Source organism: Callionymus lyra, chromosome 2 (genome assembly GCF_982586985.1).
Source record: "Callionymus lyra chromosome 2, fCalLyr1.hap1.1, whole genome shotgun sequence".
Taxonomy (NCBI): domain Eukaryota; kingdom Metazoa; phylum Chordata; class Actinopteri; order Syngnathiformes; family Callionymidae; genus Callionymus; species Callionymus lyra.
In genome coordinates this window covers 15,265,731-15,283,228 of record NC_141819.1, presented here as the reverse complement: position 1 = coordinate 15,283,228, position 17,498 = coordinate 15,265,731, and the positions used below count along the sequence as shown (strand labels likewise).

At 38.2% G+C, this 17,498-nt stretch overlaps 2 protein-coding genes across 4 annotated transcripts; one reads left to right on the top strand and one right to left on the bottom strand.

Annotated features, from left to right (window-relative positions):
* Positions 1-381: 381 nt before the first annotated feature.
* On the top strand, positions 382-4,224 carry LOC148085448 (kelch-like protein 23). The gene is made up of 3 exons (XM_087781862.1): positions 382-1,342; positions 3,455-3,866; positions 3,921-4,224. Exons 1-3 carry the CDS (start codon positions 382-384, stop codon positions 4,222-4,224), a joined length of 1,677 nt encoding a protein of 558 aa, XP_087637988.1.
* A 384-nt stretch (positions 4,225-4,608) lies between these two features.
* Positions 4,609-16,977, bottom strand: LOC148085447 (ceramide synthase 2-like). 3 transcript variants are annotated; one of them, XM_087783652.1, is made up of 12 exons: positions 16,895-16,947; positions 16,726-16,804; positions 16,386-16,554; positions 14,998-15,115; positions 13,347-13,465; positions 13,210-13,267; positions 12,477-12,527; positions 11,481-11,573; positions 9,997-10,125; positions 7,444-7,550; positions 6,112-6,268; positions 4,609-6,054 (listed from the first exon to the last, which is right to left on the bottom strand). In XM_087783652.1, the coding sequence occupies exons 3-12, from the start codon at positions 16,544-16,546 to the stop codon at positions 5,848-5,850; spliced, it is 1,200 nt and encodes a 399-aa protein (XP_087639778.1). In that variant the 5' UTR covers positions 16,547-16,554; positions 16,726-16,804; positions 16,895-16,947; the 3' UTR covers positions 4,609-5,847. The 3 variants fall into 3 exon arrangements, with proteins under 3 accessions (XP_087639778.1, XP_087639779.1, XP_087639777.1); XM_087783653.1 differs by lacking the exon at positions 16,726-16,804 and having other exon boundaries at positions 16,895-16,977; XM_087783651.1 differs by lacking the exon at positions 16,895-16,947 and having other exon boundaries at positions 16,726-16,884.
* Between the last annotated feature and the right edge of the window lie 521 nt (positions 16,978-17,498).

The window sequence follows — 17,498 nt, the reverse complement described above, 5'->3', positions numbered from 1 at the left end:
GACCTTTAAAGTATATCTTTTATTTAGTATTGTTATATTGTTTAAGCGCTTTGTGACCCTGGTCTGGAAAATAATTAAATAAATATTACTTACTTACTTACTTACTTAATCTTTCAGAATATAAATATACTCCGATATAATGTTTTTAATTGCTTTAATCAAGAACAGTAAAAAAAAAAAATCCTGTCACCATTTAAGTTATTCTTACATGGAAGAATTTCTTGTATAATTGGTAAATACGAGTTTATCACGAGGGGCCGCTGAACTTTCTCAACAGGCAGATTCATGTCTTCTTGCTGGAGCTGGCGGTGACTCTGGGGGGTCAGTCTAATAATATCAACAGTTGTCATGTTGTGTAGCAGTGAGAGGAGCTTCAGTGCAATGGCCTTCAGAGCAGACGACGAGTGTGGCTCTGTAAGCTTGAAAACCACCCCTGATGAGATGCACCTCAAGCAGAAACCGATAGACCCCGAGCCGGATGTGATCCCTGATGTGGTCCTGGAGGTGGAGGGAGAGTCTTTTTTCGTCAACCGTCGCCACCTGGCTCTTCACAGTCCCTACTTCATGGCCATGTTCTTCGGAGGTGGAGCGGAGAGAAACCAGAGACGCATAGAGCTCAAAGACCTGAAGCGGAAGTGGTTCAGGGTGTTGATGGACCACTGCAGGACCTCCAGGATCACTTTGACACGAGAAAATGTTCAGGAGATTCTGGAGACGGCGGACTTCCTGCAGATGGAGCGAGCGCGACTGATGTGCTGCAAGTTCCTGGAGCGGGAGCTGCACCTGAGCAACTGTCTGGCGATGATGGCGTACGCCTGGCAGCTGGGCTGCCTTCGACTCTACGGCGCCGCTCGTCACGTCGTCCTCACGCACTTCCCTGCCGTGGTCACCGACGAGGACTTCCTGCTGCTGCCCAAGGAGACCGTGGCCCACCTCCTCGCCCACGACGACTTGGCCATACAGAAGGACGACCAGGCCGTCGACGCCATCCTCCGCTGGGTGTCCTTCGACCCCAAACGAGAGGAGCACTTTCTGGAGCTGGTGGAGCTGGTGAGGCCGGAGTGTCTGTCTCTGCCCTTCATCACCAGACTGTTGACCAGAATGAACAGCTCGGACCCTCAGGCCAAACTCATCCTCATGCTGAACCAACATTTCCCAACCACCTGGTCCATGGGAAGGTCCATGCTGAGGACCAAGGCCAAAGAGACTCTCTATGTGTTGGGTGGACCTCACGACCAGGAGCAACAGTCGCTCTTCCAGTTTCACCCTCACAGCGGCCGATGGCAGAGCTGTGCTCCTCTGGAGAGGAAGAACCTCACACAGTTCTCAGTCGCAGCAGTAGGTAATAGTTGTCATGGTTACAGATAACAACGGCCGATCTCAAACTCCTGTGAATTCAGTAAAGGTGGTCGAAGTGTTGGCTCACAATAGAAGACAACACAGATATTTTTCTTTTTATTATTGACCTTGATCCAATTTTTATAGTCCTTGAAAATCTGTGGTATTACTCCACCAGCTCTGTGGTATTACTTCACAAACCTTGTGGTATTACTTAACAAGCTTTTTTGTATTACTTCGCGAGCTTTGTTGTATTACTTTGCAAGCTTTGTTGTATAACTGCGCAAGCTTTGTTGTATTACTTCACAAGCTTTTTTGTATAACTGCGTAAGCTTTGTTGTATTACTTTGCAAGCTTTGTTGTATTACTTCACAAGCTTTGTTGTATTACTTCGCAAGCTTTGTTGTATTACTTCACAAGCTTTGTTGTATTACTTCGTAAGCTTTGTTGTATTACTTCACAAGCTTTGTTGTATTACTTCGCAAGCTTTGTTGTATTACTTTGCAAACTTTGTTGTATTACTTCGCAAGCTTTTTTGTATTACTTCGCAAGCTTTGTTGTATTACTTTGCAAACTTTGTTGTATTACTTCACAAGCTTTGTTGTATTACTTCACAAGCTTTGTGGTATTACTTCGCAAGCTTTGTTGTATTACTTCACAAGCTTTGTTGTATTACTTCACAAGCTTTGTGGTATTACTTCGCAAGCTTTGTTGTATTACTTCACAAGCTTTGTTGTTTTACTTCACAAGCTTTGTTGTATTACTTCACAAGCTTTGTTGTATTACTTCACAAGCTTTGTTGTATTACTTCACAAGCTTTGTGGTATGACTTTGCAAGCTTTGCTGTATTACTTCGCAAGCTTTGTGTATTACTTCGCAAGCTTTGTGGTATTACTTCGCAAGCTTTGTTGTATTACTTCACAAGCTTTGTGGTATGACGTTGCAAGCTTTGTTGTATTACTTCGCAGGCTTTGTGGTATTACTCTTTGAGGCTCCTTGGTATTTCTCTGCAAGCTTTGAGGTATTACTTCACAAGCTTTTTTGTATAACTGTGCAAGCTTTGTTGTATTACTTCACAAGCTTTGTGGTATTACTTCACAAGATTTGTTGTGTTACTTCACAAGCTTTGTCGTATTACTTCGCAAGCTTTGTGGTATTACTCTTTGAGGCTCCTTGGTATTTCTCTGCAAGCTTCGAGGTATTACTTCGCAAGCTTTGTAGTATGACTCTGAGGGCTTTGTGGTATTACTTCACAATGCCCTGTGGCATTACTCTACAAGCTCTGTAGTACTATGGAGAATATCAGAGTAACATGCAATAGTACCTGTGCTTCAACATAATATTGTGGTGTGTATATAAGGACCTCCATTGCATCTGTTAAGAGACATGCTTAGAAAGTGGATTTCAAACTCTAGGCTTTCATTGAATTAGTAAAACATTCATTAAAAGTGCTGCCTATAGTAAACAAACAAACATTATGATAAGGTTGATATTGTGACAGACGAATCCGTCAGCTAAACTGAGGATCAGAGATTATTGTATCAAAGATGATACAGAAATGTCTTAAAACTTCAGGTGCAAAGAAGAAAAAGAACCACTCATGGACAGCTTGGTAAATACATGTTTTAGGTCTGCAACGTGTTTCATTTATGGTTTAAGAGTACTAGGTTGACATTTCTATATTGTATAAAATATATAATTGTTGTTACAGGCCTGATTAAATAAACATGTATTAAGTGGTGATAAATTCGTACCTAGTATGCTTCAAAAAAAGCGATTTATTCTCTTTTATTGTTTCTTTCTTTTTGTTGTAACTTTCCTGCCTAACACATATAATCATTTGCAATGGCGAGAACATGTGACTTCTCTGGGGAGGAATATTAAAAATGTTTAATTTTAATTATTTTTTTATCTGGGACACTTTCATTAATACATTTGGTTGTAAAATGTTAAGTTTTATAAATAGTTTTGGTGCTTATTCCACCTGTGGAGATTGTAAATGTTCATGGCAACAGAAAAGTGAAGATTTACATTTGCAATGATGAATTTTCTAACCATTCAATTGACAGTTAGTTTGGTATTATTTGTTCTTTGAATGGACTCTGTCTTCACTCAGGGGACGACGTGGTGGTGACAGGAGGATACTTCCGTGACGTGCTGTGGTCCAGCGTGGACTGGGTCAGACGCTACGACTGCAGGAGCCAGCGTTGGGTGGACGGACCGGCCTTGATGAAGTCCAGACACAGTCACTGCTCCGTAGGTCTGGGCTCTCACCTGTACGTGATGGGAGGCAGCATGGAGGAAGGTCTGGTGCCTGATGTGGAGAGGCTGCTGGTCGGATCAGAAGAAGGATGGGAGGAGGTCAGCCCCATGGTCAGGGCGGTGGAGAGGGCGGCGACCACGACCTTGGAGTCCAGCATCTACGTCGCTTGTGGTCTGGACGAGAACGGGGAAGTCTATGGAGGAATTCAACGGTTTCATGTGAAGGAGAATCAGTGGGATGTCGTTTCCTTCTCTCCACTTCCACGGTGAGCAACTCAAACATCTGCTTTAAAAGCTGCTGATTCCAATGTCTCCTCCAGGTACGACCAGGTGGCGACGGAGCTGAACGGCGCCCTCTACCTCTTCGGAGGCCACGCTCTACGCTTCGACGTGGAGACGGACGAGTGGACGCAGCTGCGGGAGGAGGCGCTGGAGAAGAAGTTCTTCTGCGGCTGCACCACCGTCCGCGGACAGATATACCTGCTGTGTGAAACCAAGACCAAGAAGGTCTCTCCGAACATGGTGCTGCTGGATCCGTACATAGACACTTGCATCGAGGTGGACGATGCTATACCGTGTCCCGTCCCCCTCCGAGGATGCGTCACCATGAGGACGTTCACCTGATCACTGTTTGTAGGAACACTGAGGAAATTTGTTTTCTTCTTCAAATTCCATTTTATTTTTTTTATCATCACAGCTGCATTGGGCCAGAGGCGGAGGACACCCTGGACAGATTGACGGTTCATCATAAGTTGTAAACCAGCTGAAAAATACAAGTTTTCAATTGTTATTGAGGTCAATTAAGATTCATACATTCATAAAATGAAATAAAACTGTATGTTTTATAAATGTGGGCTGTACAGAAGCTATATTTTCACATCATTTCCATAAAAAAAACCCATCTTTTATCAATAAATGAACGAGCAATTGAAAGAAACGACCACCACAGACTCTGTAACTGCAGCTCGACTGTGCTCTACTTTCTGTTCAAACGACTGAAGCCTCAGAGAAAGAAGACAAAAGGACATTTATTCAAAAGTGCCAGGAGAGATTGAATCATTCATTGCCTTGTTTTAAGACGGAAGTAACAAACAAACACATGGAAACAAAGAGGATCACAGATGTGTTAAGGCCTAGTAAGGTTGAATCCGCCTGCAAATTTACAAACGCTATAAAATCTAAATAAAAAAATCAGTGGATTTCTACGACTTGTCTGATGAGAAGCAGTTGGAGAAACAATATTTCCAACATCACACGTGTGAGATGATGAACTCCAACAAAACGGCAACATGTGAAACAACAAGGAAGCACTTCACTTTAACACAGTAAACATATTTGTGCTTCACATCTTCTCTATGAAATCTGTGGTAAAATCAGCATTATTTTGATCCAGATCTTTGCTGCAGAGCGACATGACCATGTTGTTGGAAAAAAAAAAGTTTTTATCAAAAAGCACACGAGCGGTGGTAAAAATATTTGTTGGGGAAATTAAGTATTATACTGTATATTATCGTATTATATCATAACTTAAGACTTCCTTATTTTAATCTATTTAATAACTATATTAAACAAATCATTATGTCAGTTGTGGACAATTACATTTCCTCAGGGGCCACAATATATACAGTCACTGTTGTGAGGGGCCATTAAACAAAAAATAAAAGAGAGAAAAGTATAAAATCAAGCTGATCATGCTAAAATTATCATGTATTATTTATTTCAAATGTATTTGAAAGCCCACCTAAAAGTACCTTTCCTTAAAATCTATTTTTAGATACAGATAAATCTATTTGAGGGGTAATAAATAATAACAATACTTAGGGAATAGTAACGAATAATAGAAATAAATACAAAATAAAATAACGTGGAGGACTCACACACAACAGGGAACAATCGGCTGAGCGTATGACCTTCAGGTGACCTCTACAACACTGCACTGCAAATTAAAGTAAATGCGTAATAAAGAAAAAAAGAAGGTTATTAAACGTATAAAACTAGTGTCATTCTATAAAGCACACGGTGGCAAGGCTTTGTCAATTCAATGTACAGGTGTTCAAACTATCATATGTATTTTTCTACACCACAACAGATGTTGACTATTGATCACACTACATGTACAATCGTTGGTGCCTCCATGTTGTCGTCTGAAACCATTCACGGACCGCGACGATGAACCAAAAAAAATCGCATCAGAAAAACGAGAGTTTTAATGACTGAGGGTCTGAGAGGAGACGACACGTCTCACCACTATCTGGCTTTAGGTTGTCGACTGTTCATGTTCCTCTGCTTGGTCAGGTGGTTCAGGACGCAGCTGTCGGCCAGCGACGCCAGCGGAGAGTTGACGGTTCCCTTCCTGCGCTCCCAGGTGCCGTCGTCCTCTTCATCATCCGCCTCCTCTTCCTCCTCCTCCTCCTCCTCCTCGCTGTCCACGTCGCTGCGCTCATCAGGCCCCACCTGGTGGACGAGTCGTGTATTTGACGTGTGTCGCCCAGTTTTTGGTCAGAGACTCACCTTCCCGATGAAGATAAACTTGAAGGCCATTTTCAGGATGAGATAAGCCCAGAAGATGTGCAGCGCCTGCAGCACCAGCAGGAGAGCGTTGAAGAAGTAATATCCAAAGAAGGGCTGGAAGAATTCCAGAGACAGCACCAGCGTCGCATGGATGAGCCTGAGAGAACAAAGACACTGGATCGGTTAATGTTGCGTAATAAACTCTCACGTAAGTAAGTAAGTAAGTAAGTAAGTCATTTTTATTTATATAGCGCTTTTCCAGACCAGGGTCACAAAGCGCTTAAACAATCAAAACAATACTCAATAAAGTATATACTTTAAAGGGCAAGATAAAACTGATAACACATCAGGAGTTCCAGAAACGTCCAACATGACTAGAATTAGATGCATTTACCTGTCTGGCCTCTAGATGTCAGTCCTGCTCAATACTGCCTTATTGTCATTTGTAAAGAATGAGTCTCAGGAAATGTTGTTTGAAATATTTTTTGTTAATTCCATCCCATAATACACACAAAATGCAGATGTTGTGTCAACTTTAAATGTAACCACCTGCAAGCTATAATTTAAAGTGTTTAGTGTATCTGATATTTATTTCCCTTTTTTTTTTTAATTCATTTTTTAAATTATTTGTATTATTTTTTAATGTATTTTTTTTTGTTAATTTGACATTTTTGGTGAAAAAAGATTAGAACCATCAGTACCTTGACCATTTACCTTCATCCCCCTAAAGAGGTTTGAGTTATAAAGCAGTGAGATACATACGTTTGTGCCGACCCTATTACCTCCTTGGGGGAGGTAATTATAGCAATAAAGATTAAAACTACAAAAATATAAAACAGAAATTAAGTATTAAAAAAAACGAATAAAATGTTCCTAAACAAGCTCATACAAGGCTTCTTAAGAAATGTATGGACTCGTGTTTATGTGACACTGTGTCCTGTGGTTAATGTATTTTTTTTTTGTTAATTTGACATTTTTGGTGAATAAATAAATGAATGTTTCAACCACTGAACCAAGTGATATTTTTTTTTATGTTTGATTGCATTTTTGTAGTTTTGTTTTATAGTGATGGTCTAATGAAGCTTCATGAAGCAGTGTCATTATCTTCAGAACCCACTAGGTGGCGGCACTATTTCCCCTTTGTTTTAATGAAACATCTCATCATTTTTAAACTAATGGCGCCACCTACTGACCTCGAAACAACATGAAACTGTTTTATGAAGCTTCAACCAGCACCTCACTTGTTTTTTATTCATCACTCTTGAAAAATAATAACAGACATATTTCTGTCTCTACTGTCCTCCAGATAATATCAAAAGCAAACTGTCTCACCGTCCAGGAAACACCACCAGACGCGTCACCAGGAAGAGGACAGCGAAGACGACAAAGATGGAGTCACAAACTGTGGTCCAGCCGGCGTAGTGTAGCATCTTTCCCACCTGAAAGAGAATATGATGTTAATAATATGCTATACATTTATTTTTTAATCGTTGGGCCTGTGAACCTGAGAGTAAAACCACTCTGAGTTAAGTTTATACAATCTTTTGATCTTCGTACGATGTGTGTATGATGCTACTATGAGTTCCCTATGATTATTCAGGTTTCGTCCAACCATAGAAAAGAGTTGCGCGATGAAGTCTAGAAAGTATCGCCAATATCTTGCCCCTCTCTCGTATCTCTAAACAGTAAATAGAAGGTCTGTCTTTGTGTTTGTCTGCTGGTTTTATAGATTTCAAAGCCACTTCACAAACCCCTATAAAAATGTAATCATGTGCAATTTTGTTTAAATAAAACAAACATATAACACAACAATGTCTTTAAAATGTGCACAATGGTAAAAAAACAAAACAAAATTTTCGCTGGGAATTTGACTAGTGAAGGTCTAATGAAGCTTCATGAAGCATTGTCATTATTTTCTATTGTCCACTAGATGGCGGTCTCTGCGCTATTTCCCTATGTTTTGAACAACTTTTCTAATGAAACATCACATCATTTCTAAACTGATGGTGCCACCTACTGACCTCTAAACAACATGACACTGCTTCATGAAGCTTCATCACTAATATGTTGGTTATAATTAATTTCTATTTCTATTGTTTTTTTAAAATCTTTTTTTGTATTTATTTATTAGTGTATTCATTTTGTAGATGTATTTGATTAATCATTTATAGTTCATTTACTTTGTAATTTTTCTTAATGTTTGTTTTTTATTGTATTGTTTGGTGCCCAACGGTGCAGTACTGCAATAATGACAATAAAGGGATTCTATTTTATTACACAGTAAATAAAGGAGTTTTCTCTCAAGAATTCCGGCTGTTTTTGTTATTTTAAGGGAGCATAAGACACCCATTAAAAAAAGCAACAAAACATGTCCAATTTTGACGAGAATCAAAACAGTTGTATTAAATATTACATAAGAAATACTTACCAAAATGTAAGCTTATTTTGTTCATTGAAAATGTCAATACTTTAAATTTGGATAAAAAATATATATTTAATACATATTAAAGGAGCTTAAAGTCTACTTTACTTTAAGCTCCTTTTTGTAAAGTACTCTCCGCTCTCTTAAGTATGTGTTTACCTTTTAACCCTAGTTTAGCAGTATTTGTTTTGTTTTTTTAAGAGATTTCTATCTGACTCTAACTGAAGCCACATTTCTTCCAGTGACAGTGACGTGTTATCGATGAGTCCTGGGTTGGCGTAAAACACACAAACACACCGAAGACAATGAAGTTGTCGTGTCACGTCAGGGTCAACAGACAAAAGCATTTTACAGTCACGTTACACCACGCCAAAGCAAACAACATTCTCATCTGAAGACAAAACAGTGTATTTAACTTTGGAAAAAAAGACATTTTTGCAATGTCTTAAAAAACCCATCTATCTTGTTTTGAATGTGCAAAAATGTAATATTGATTGTTATTTGTTATTTTAAACTTCATGATTCATTCATTTCAAAAGAAAGAACAGTAATGTAATGTTCAACAAAAAGAGAAAGTGCAAAAGTTGAAAACATCCTCAAACTAGTTTTTCCAGTTCTGCTTTGAAAATGACTTTTACGGGGAACAGACCAACGAATTGGACTCAATATTTTCTCTGTTTCCTTTTAATAGTCTGACTGACTACTGACTAGAAAACATCTACAGGCAACCCGTCCCAATCCAGATTGATTTTTCTATTGTAATTCCATCCTGCACTTGCTTTATCTGTATTTTTATGTTACCTTTTCAAAAGGCATCAAGGGCAGTCGCGTTCCAGAACTATTTCGCTAAATGTAAGCTCTACTCCGCAGGAGTCTACAGGATCCAGATGGTATTTTAGAACCATCAGTACCTTGACCATTTACCTGCATCTCCCTTAGGAGGTTGGAATTATAAAGCAGAGATACATACGTTTGTGCCGACCCTATGGCCTCCTTGGGGGAGGTAATTATAGCTATAAAGATTAAAACTACAAAAATATAAAACAGAAATTAAGTATAAAAAAACCGGATAAAATGTTCCTAAACAAGCCCATAAAAAGCTTTTTAAGAACTGTATGGACTCCTGTTTATGTGACACTGTGTGTCCTGTGGTACTTCTTACCTTAATACGCCTATGCATGTTTGTCAATGTAAATAGTTTTTCATATGTACATGTACATATTTGTTAAGTATACCTTGTAAATGATTTTGATAAGAGTATCAAAGTATATAAGTCTAGTTGTAATTTCAGGATAAACAATGTAAAAAGCACACATGGAGAAAAATACAGATAATATTTATTATACAAATATTCTACTACTGATCATCCTTTTAAGTCATAGATATTCATGCAATCCAAGTCTCACGTGACGATGTTTGGGTTCGTTAGACGTGGAAAGATTCACGCAGTTTAGTTTCTGTACCTCGAGCACGAAGTCCGAGGAGTCGTGCACCAGCATGACGAGGGTCCCGACTCTCACGAAGTTAGCGCAGTAGGAGAAGCCGATGAGGACGATGGTGGCGATGTGATGAATCACCTGCTCTTTGAAATCCTAAAATACACACAGAACAGAACAGAACAGAACAGTCGGTACACCAGGTGTGTTTCTGTGGGTCTCTGTGGGTCTGTGGAAACATTGAAGGTACAGAGAGGAATCTGTGGTTTTCGACTCGATCTCAACTAATGTTTAAATGTTGAATCCAATTTGAATTATATCTGACATTTAACTCCTGTAATCTATGACTTGAATTTTAAAATAGAAATCTATTACAGTCAACTATTTTTTAAAGTTTGAATTATTGTTGAAATGAGCTTGTACACTTCAAATAAGTGCATGTCCAAGTAACGATGTGTGACCTGAGCTTTAACTGCACATGAATGTCATGACCTACAAGATCACAGAGACCGATATTCTTATTCTTAGAATTAAACTTCCATGATTGAAAATAACTAGTGGGTTTTTGTTTAACAATTTTTTTGGTATGAGATCCTAGATATGAAGCGACTGTTGCTGAGATATCAGAGACAAGAAGAGAAAAGTAAAAATCTACATCTATTTAACTTATTTTTTAAATGTTTGGTTGAGCAGAATTTTCAGTTTTCACACTTTAAATATGTTAATAAATATTCTATAATATTCTGAATTGAGTCTAAAGGAAATCAGGGCAAGAAAACGTCTAAATGAGCAGCAGTTAATGTTGAGCCAGATTAGTTTCCAATAAAATATGGGAGTCAAAATCAATCGCAAACGCCAAACTAACAGAAAGTACCATTTTTATATTGTCTTTTTATTCTCTCGACCTTAATCTTAATTATCACCTAATTCCTTTTAAATTTTTTCTTTTTATTTGTTTACATTCTTTAATAATTGTTGAAAATCTCAAGTATGTGTCCCATAACTTATGTTTAAACAAACATTACTTTCAACAAAATGGCGGGCCACATCAACTGACTTTGTGGGCTGTGTTTGGCCCCTGAGCCGTTTGACACTTGTTATTAATCAGATATAAGAGAAGACAATGTTTTATAAGACCTTGACTAGAAGAAAAACAGAAATTGACGTCCTTGAACAATGTCTGTTACAGCATTTTAAGATAAAAGATAATAAGATTCCTGCTCTTCGTGGATCAAGAACCCGTCGCTCACTCACTACTTCAGCTTCACAATAGGTGGTCATAAAGTAACGGCCGATCCCTGACTGTTAAAACTGGTACTTGTTGAGCAGCCGAGCTTCATTACATTCCATCCAATAATCGGGCGTGAAATCTGTTCTGAAGTGGAAATTTGCACGTGGAGTGTTAGCAGCAAAGTGATGGTTGAGTCGTCCATGAGCTCACAGGTGTGTTCTACAGGTGTGTTCTACAGGTGTGTTCTACAGGTGTGTTCTACAGGTGTATAAGGACGTACTTTACGCTTGACGTCGACCGACACCGACAGGAGCAGAGACACGTAGAATCCCAGCTCCAACATGTAGTACCAGAAGTGGGTTTGGGCCACAGGCTGAGAGAAAAGAGAGTGAATCGTTACACTTCCGTTCTTTGACAGCGCGTACAATCGTTACCAAAGAAGGAGAAGAATCACCGCTTGGACTTCCATCCAAACCAAAGCATTCAACATCAAGACAATAGACAGGAAGTAGCTTTAAAACCACTTCCTCCTGAGGTCACCGTCAGTCGTCAGTCAGTAATGCAGACTTTCAGGTGCGCTGCAGGACGGAGAGATTTTCAAACGCTCCTTCCGGTCAATGCTGACAAGCTAGCTCATAAAAAATATAGTATTTTATATACTATCTTTACTATCTTTATCTTTACTATCCCTAACACCCCCCCCCCCCGGCATAAACACACTTCTGCACTTTTGTCATGTGTGCATTTTAAATAATCTTGTATAACAAATACTTGTTCCAACTTGTAGCAATAATAAACATTGGAACAAGTTAGTACAAGACACTAGGTAGGTTTGTAGGTAGAACTTTATTGATCCCTCAGCAGGTCTCCTTCGGGATTTTTTTTTTCTTCCAATTAGCCACAGGAAATACAGCAATTTTTCATAATAATAAATCAAAATAAAATAAGAACAGAACAAAGAGAAATAAAGAGAAAGAACAAGATTATTACACTAGTAATTACAATAGGTCTTGTACTAACTTGTTCCAATGTTTAAGGTTCTTCATATATATATCATTGTTTTATTATTATTTTATTATTATTTTAAAAAACAACAATTTTTTTTTTATTATTTTAGGTTTTATCTTCATCTCGTGATCCGCTGAAGCAACTACAATGTCTCTAATGTGGGAAAAATAAAGTTCAGTTGCTCAAAAGAGGATGTGGACGACACAACTTCTCCAACTCCAGAGCTAACTTTTTAAAAAACATTTTACGAGTCAACGTTCAGACCTACCTGGTTGGGGTAGTCTCTCCAACATTCTCTCTGATCCCAAAACCAGGATGTCTGCAAAATAGAAGGAATGATGTCATATTATCACAGAGCAGGAGCTCCATTTATGATTCTGTGTCATGGGCAGCTCCAACGTTGGAACCAGTTCGTCCAGCTTTGTAAAGGATTATCTGGTGCTGTGGCCAGATTACAGTTCAGGCTCAGGAGCCCAACAAGTCAACATTACACCAAAACTAACAATTTTAAACAATTCTCATAAGTCATTTTGAGGTTTTTTTTAAATAACTAATTACAATAATTATAAATATGCTCCTTCAAATTAAGGTTAACGTTTTTAAAAAGCTACACTTTACATTCCAAAGTCCAACCCCCTTTCTTCAGACCTTCCCCTGAAGCCACACCTCCAGAGCTGAGCAGTCTTGATCGGCTCTTATTTTCGTGATAGTTTGAGCGACAAATGTCTATTTTTTTTACAGAAAGGTGTGTTGAACAGGTGAAAAACAGCATTTTAACATTCGGTTGTTAAAAAAAAAGGAAAATAGTGCAGAGACCGCCCTCTAGTGGATTCTGAAAATAATGACACTGCTTCATGAAGCTTCATAAGGCCATGAAAGGCCAAAAAATATATATATAGTTAAAAAAAACAAATCCAATTAAACATCTTTAACCTTCAATCACATATGTTGATAAATGTTGCTAAAATCTGTACAACCACTTTAAACGAAGGCGAACATACGTTTATTAAGGAGGCGAGTCCAGCTGAAAACGATACCAGGTAGAACGCAAACCTCCACCTGTTCACACAAAGAAGAAATGGAGCGTCAGTGTAAACACTTTTAGTTGTAATACATGAGGCTCAAAAAAGAAACTCACGAGGCCTCATTGAATTTCTTGGTGTTACTGGGTCGGTCCTGGTTGCGTCTGTGCCTGAACCAGGTTTGGATCTTCCTCTGCGAGAGTCCGGACTGCTTCTCCAGACTCGACAACTGGCTCTGACAACACACACAAATATAAAATACATCATTTAATACAAAATAATATGTGAGCAGTTTCTTTGAAATTTTTATATATATTTTACAGAATATGTTTTTCAGTCAAGTGTGTGTTAATAATCACACAGATATATTAGTTGTTAAAGCATACTGTTATATAAATCTTCAATAAATCAGTCAAATGAAACCAATTGAAAAAACAACTGATGAGTTCAGTTCAGAACTTTGACCTCATTTTCAAGAGTCCCAGTTCTTCTACGGCCCTGTGGGGTTTGTAGTTTCAACTCATTAAAGCAAAGTCGCAACACAAATATTTGAATAGACTTCGAAACTGAGAAACCTCTCTTTTAGTTTGACTAATCTAACTAATGGAAAAAGATTATGTGTCCAACAAGCATAAGAGAAGAGCCACATTTGACAAAAGAAAACAAGTCCCAGAAAATGACAAAAGTAAAGGTTACTTGTTTTTAGAGAATGCTGCTAGAATAGCTGCGAGCTAACATCCTACATAGACAGGAAATTCTTTAATATATATATTGCAAGCCCTTCTTTTCTACTGTCTGCATTTTACCTCTATTTACTAGGACTAGTACTTCCTGTCTGTGTAGGATGATAGCCTACTATTTATCCCAGTAGCTAGCCCAGCAGCGTTCAATAAAAAAAACTTAAAACGTTAAAAGACTTGTTTATGTTTTTCCAAAAGAACTCCTCGTGTTAAGGCTTCAGTACAAGAGGGATGTTACAGACGAGAAAGACAGGAGAAAATATATTATTTGTTTGATTAGGAAAGTAGTTCAAACACCACAACTTTAATCATATTAATTAAAAAAAATGTTTTTAACAATTCAATGAAAATATTCACATCCACACTAACAGGTCTAGACAATGGTTCAACCACACATATATCCTGAAGGGTCACATTATACAGAGTGACTGTAAAAAAGAAGAATAAAATAAAATAAAATAACAATATGTATACAATTACATTCGTACATTATTTAACATTTTATAAAAAAGATTCTTGATATAGCTAACTAATATTTATGTGAATATTTTGGATATGGGCAATAAATTAAAATATTATTCCTATTTTATGATAATATTTTATAATTATCTTTTAGATCTTTTAATTTATTATTTAATTTTGAGGGACAAAGCACATTATTGGCAGCTGTAGGGAAAGAGAATCAAACAAAATAATTGGAACATTGATTCATAAAACCATGAAATATGTTCACACACCTATTTTCACTTTTAATTCCCGACCCCAAAATATTTCAGTCTGTCTTGGTCTTGTTTTTTACACCACAACAGGCTTTATTTAGATATTTGAAACATGTTAAAAACATATTAAGACAATAATCAATCCCAGCCAAAAAGTGACATCTCTGTCAACCGCACCACCTCAAAATCAAATCACATGTCCCAGTCACATGACCTCACCAGAAAGATAATCTTCCATAATCCCAGCATCTGTTTCCAATAAAGTAACTCGAGGCCCGGTTAATATTTCATAAAATAAAGGTACCAACTTGTGACGGCTGTCGACTGCTCTGCTTGTAGAAGTTCTCCAGCTTCGGCACAGAAGCAGCTCGCACCCGAACCCGATCTTTAATTCCTAATATCTTTCCTAACGGAAGAGCGACGATCCTGGGAAGAGACAAGATTACAGATGATTTAAGATTTTCCTACAAATTCAAACACATGAAATGATCAGAGAGATCCAGGAATCAGCTCGTAAACAAACAAACGACAGCTGGTCGAACCACTGCCCATGTGGACGCTGACATTTGTCTTCCATCAAGAGACACTCGATCCTCTCGTGCACGTATGTGTTAAGATGTGCAAAAAGAACATGTGACGTTAAGCTCATGACACTTTGTTTGTGTGTACATTGACTTGTAAGTGTATCGAGGAGATTATCCTGCCGGGATCAGCGTCAACAAGAAGGTTCTCCTCAGAAAGCCATGAAACTATTTAAAGAAACACTTTTCAGCAGCTTGAATCCATAGAGGTCAATAAAGCACACTTGACTACACACACACAAACACACACACACACAGTTGTGCAGATGCTCCTGTTGACCTGCTGCCGCCATCTAAAATTTCTGCTCAGCTCATAAATATCTAATGGCGCTACACAAAAACAAGGCGGGGCAGTCCTCTAAACCTGTCCACCCCGCAGACAAACAACGGCTTCTCCATCAGCGTCGACCAGATCATTTCGATACCGACGCCTTCAAAAATGTGGCTCGCCAGGAGCTCCATGTGACGTGTTTTACAAACACCTGGAGATTTAAAGAAGAGATAACAGAAGGTATTTTTTACATTTTTATGAACCACAAAATTCTCTGAATTCTAGGGATCTTCTATCCTTTGAAGGCAAAAGTCTATTTTTTCTGAGCTTAACATTGCTTAGAAGATCATCTCGAGGGTTGGTTGTTGGCGATGACGAGGCTCTTTGTTGGCTTTTCATCAATCATAGCTTCATGCTGCATATGCTCTATGATAGGCAAAAGAATATGTAAACATCTAAACATCTGGAGCATTTCTAATACAATGCTATTAAACTGAGCCTTCAGAATAAAGCTCTGTGAGAAGAAACAGGTGCTTCTGGAGAGAATTCCTGACCTTGTTTGTTCGTCATCATAGCTGTTTCTAACAAGTCTCTAGATGCTCGCCTAGAAAATACATAATAAGTCCAACGGGGAATAAAAACGTTGCACCTACACGACCACTTCTATCTTAATAAAGATGCTTATAAATAACATTTTCCATTTGCTTTGGTGATGCAGCGTTAAAATCCTGGCTTGGATCAAACTTTTTGAATAGATTTGAGGCTCGGAGACGAGACCATCGTGTCAGGAGATCATGTTTAGTCACGATGGACCTGATCGTTGGTGCAGCAGTGTGACCCTCACCTGCCGAAAACACATCTCAGAGCCATGAAGGCTAAAGCAATGGGGAAAGTGTAGAGAAGATCTCTGGGCAGAGGGAAGCGTCCATCGATGTCCTTCCATCCTATTCCAGGAGGAAGCCACAGCTTCTCCTGCCACAGCCACTCGTTGAAGAACGCGTCCATCCTTGAACCTGTTCAAACATTAATGCCTTATTTATATTAATGCCACACACACACACACCTTGAGTTTAAACATGTAAACAAGTAAGCATAAGTCTCATCTCATTCATCCTCACGTTTAATGGTCCCTACTAAACTGTAAATGAAAATATAAGAAGCAAAATAATGAAACTTATCCGCACAATGTTATGGATGGTCAGGTGCAGTTGTTGTGATGGAGCCGCAGTTGATCTGAGGAAGCCCCGCCCACCTCCCTCCTCACTTAAGCGGATAAAACAAACTCTTCTATTTTGCGTCAAGAGAAATGCGGCAAAAAAAGGTTTTAAAATCATGCAAAAAAACGATTGTTACCTGTCAATGCTTCGGTGCCGAGGGTGGGAAGCGCAGTAGTGCACAGTGACTACTGCGGAGGAGGAGGAGGAGGAGCGTTCGACGCAAGTTGCCTCTGACGAGGGCGGAGTGATGGAGCAGCCTACGACATCTCCGCCAGCATAGAGCAATAAAAAATAATAAAAACCGATAAACATTTAAATAAAAAAAAAGGTTAGGCTTAAAACAAAAAAATTGCAACTTTTGTATGTTTTAAAAAATCCGAATTGCTTTATTCACTAAAAATTGTTTGTTTGTTTGTTTTATAGCCTCCGCAAATGAGGTTTTAAGATCATTTTAATTTATTAGTCCGTCAAAATACACTTAATTGTATTATTATTATTATTATTATTATTATTATTATTATTATTATTATTATTATTATTATTATTATTATTATTATTATTATTATTATTATTATTATGTATTTCTAGTCTTTCTTTTTCATGGTCGTTAATATACAGGGATTGTGTATGAATATGAATTTGTTTTTGTAGAAATCTTCAATAAATGGAGGATAATAGATAACGCTGAAAGAAACTGAACAATCTTTGTTGAAATAAGCAACTGCTCTCTCGTCACTTCA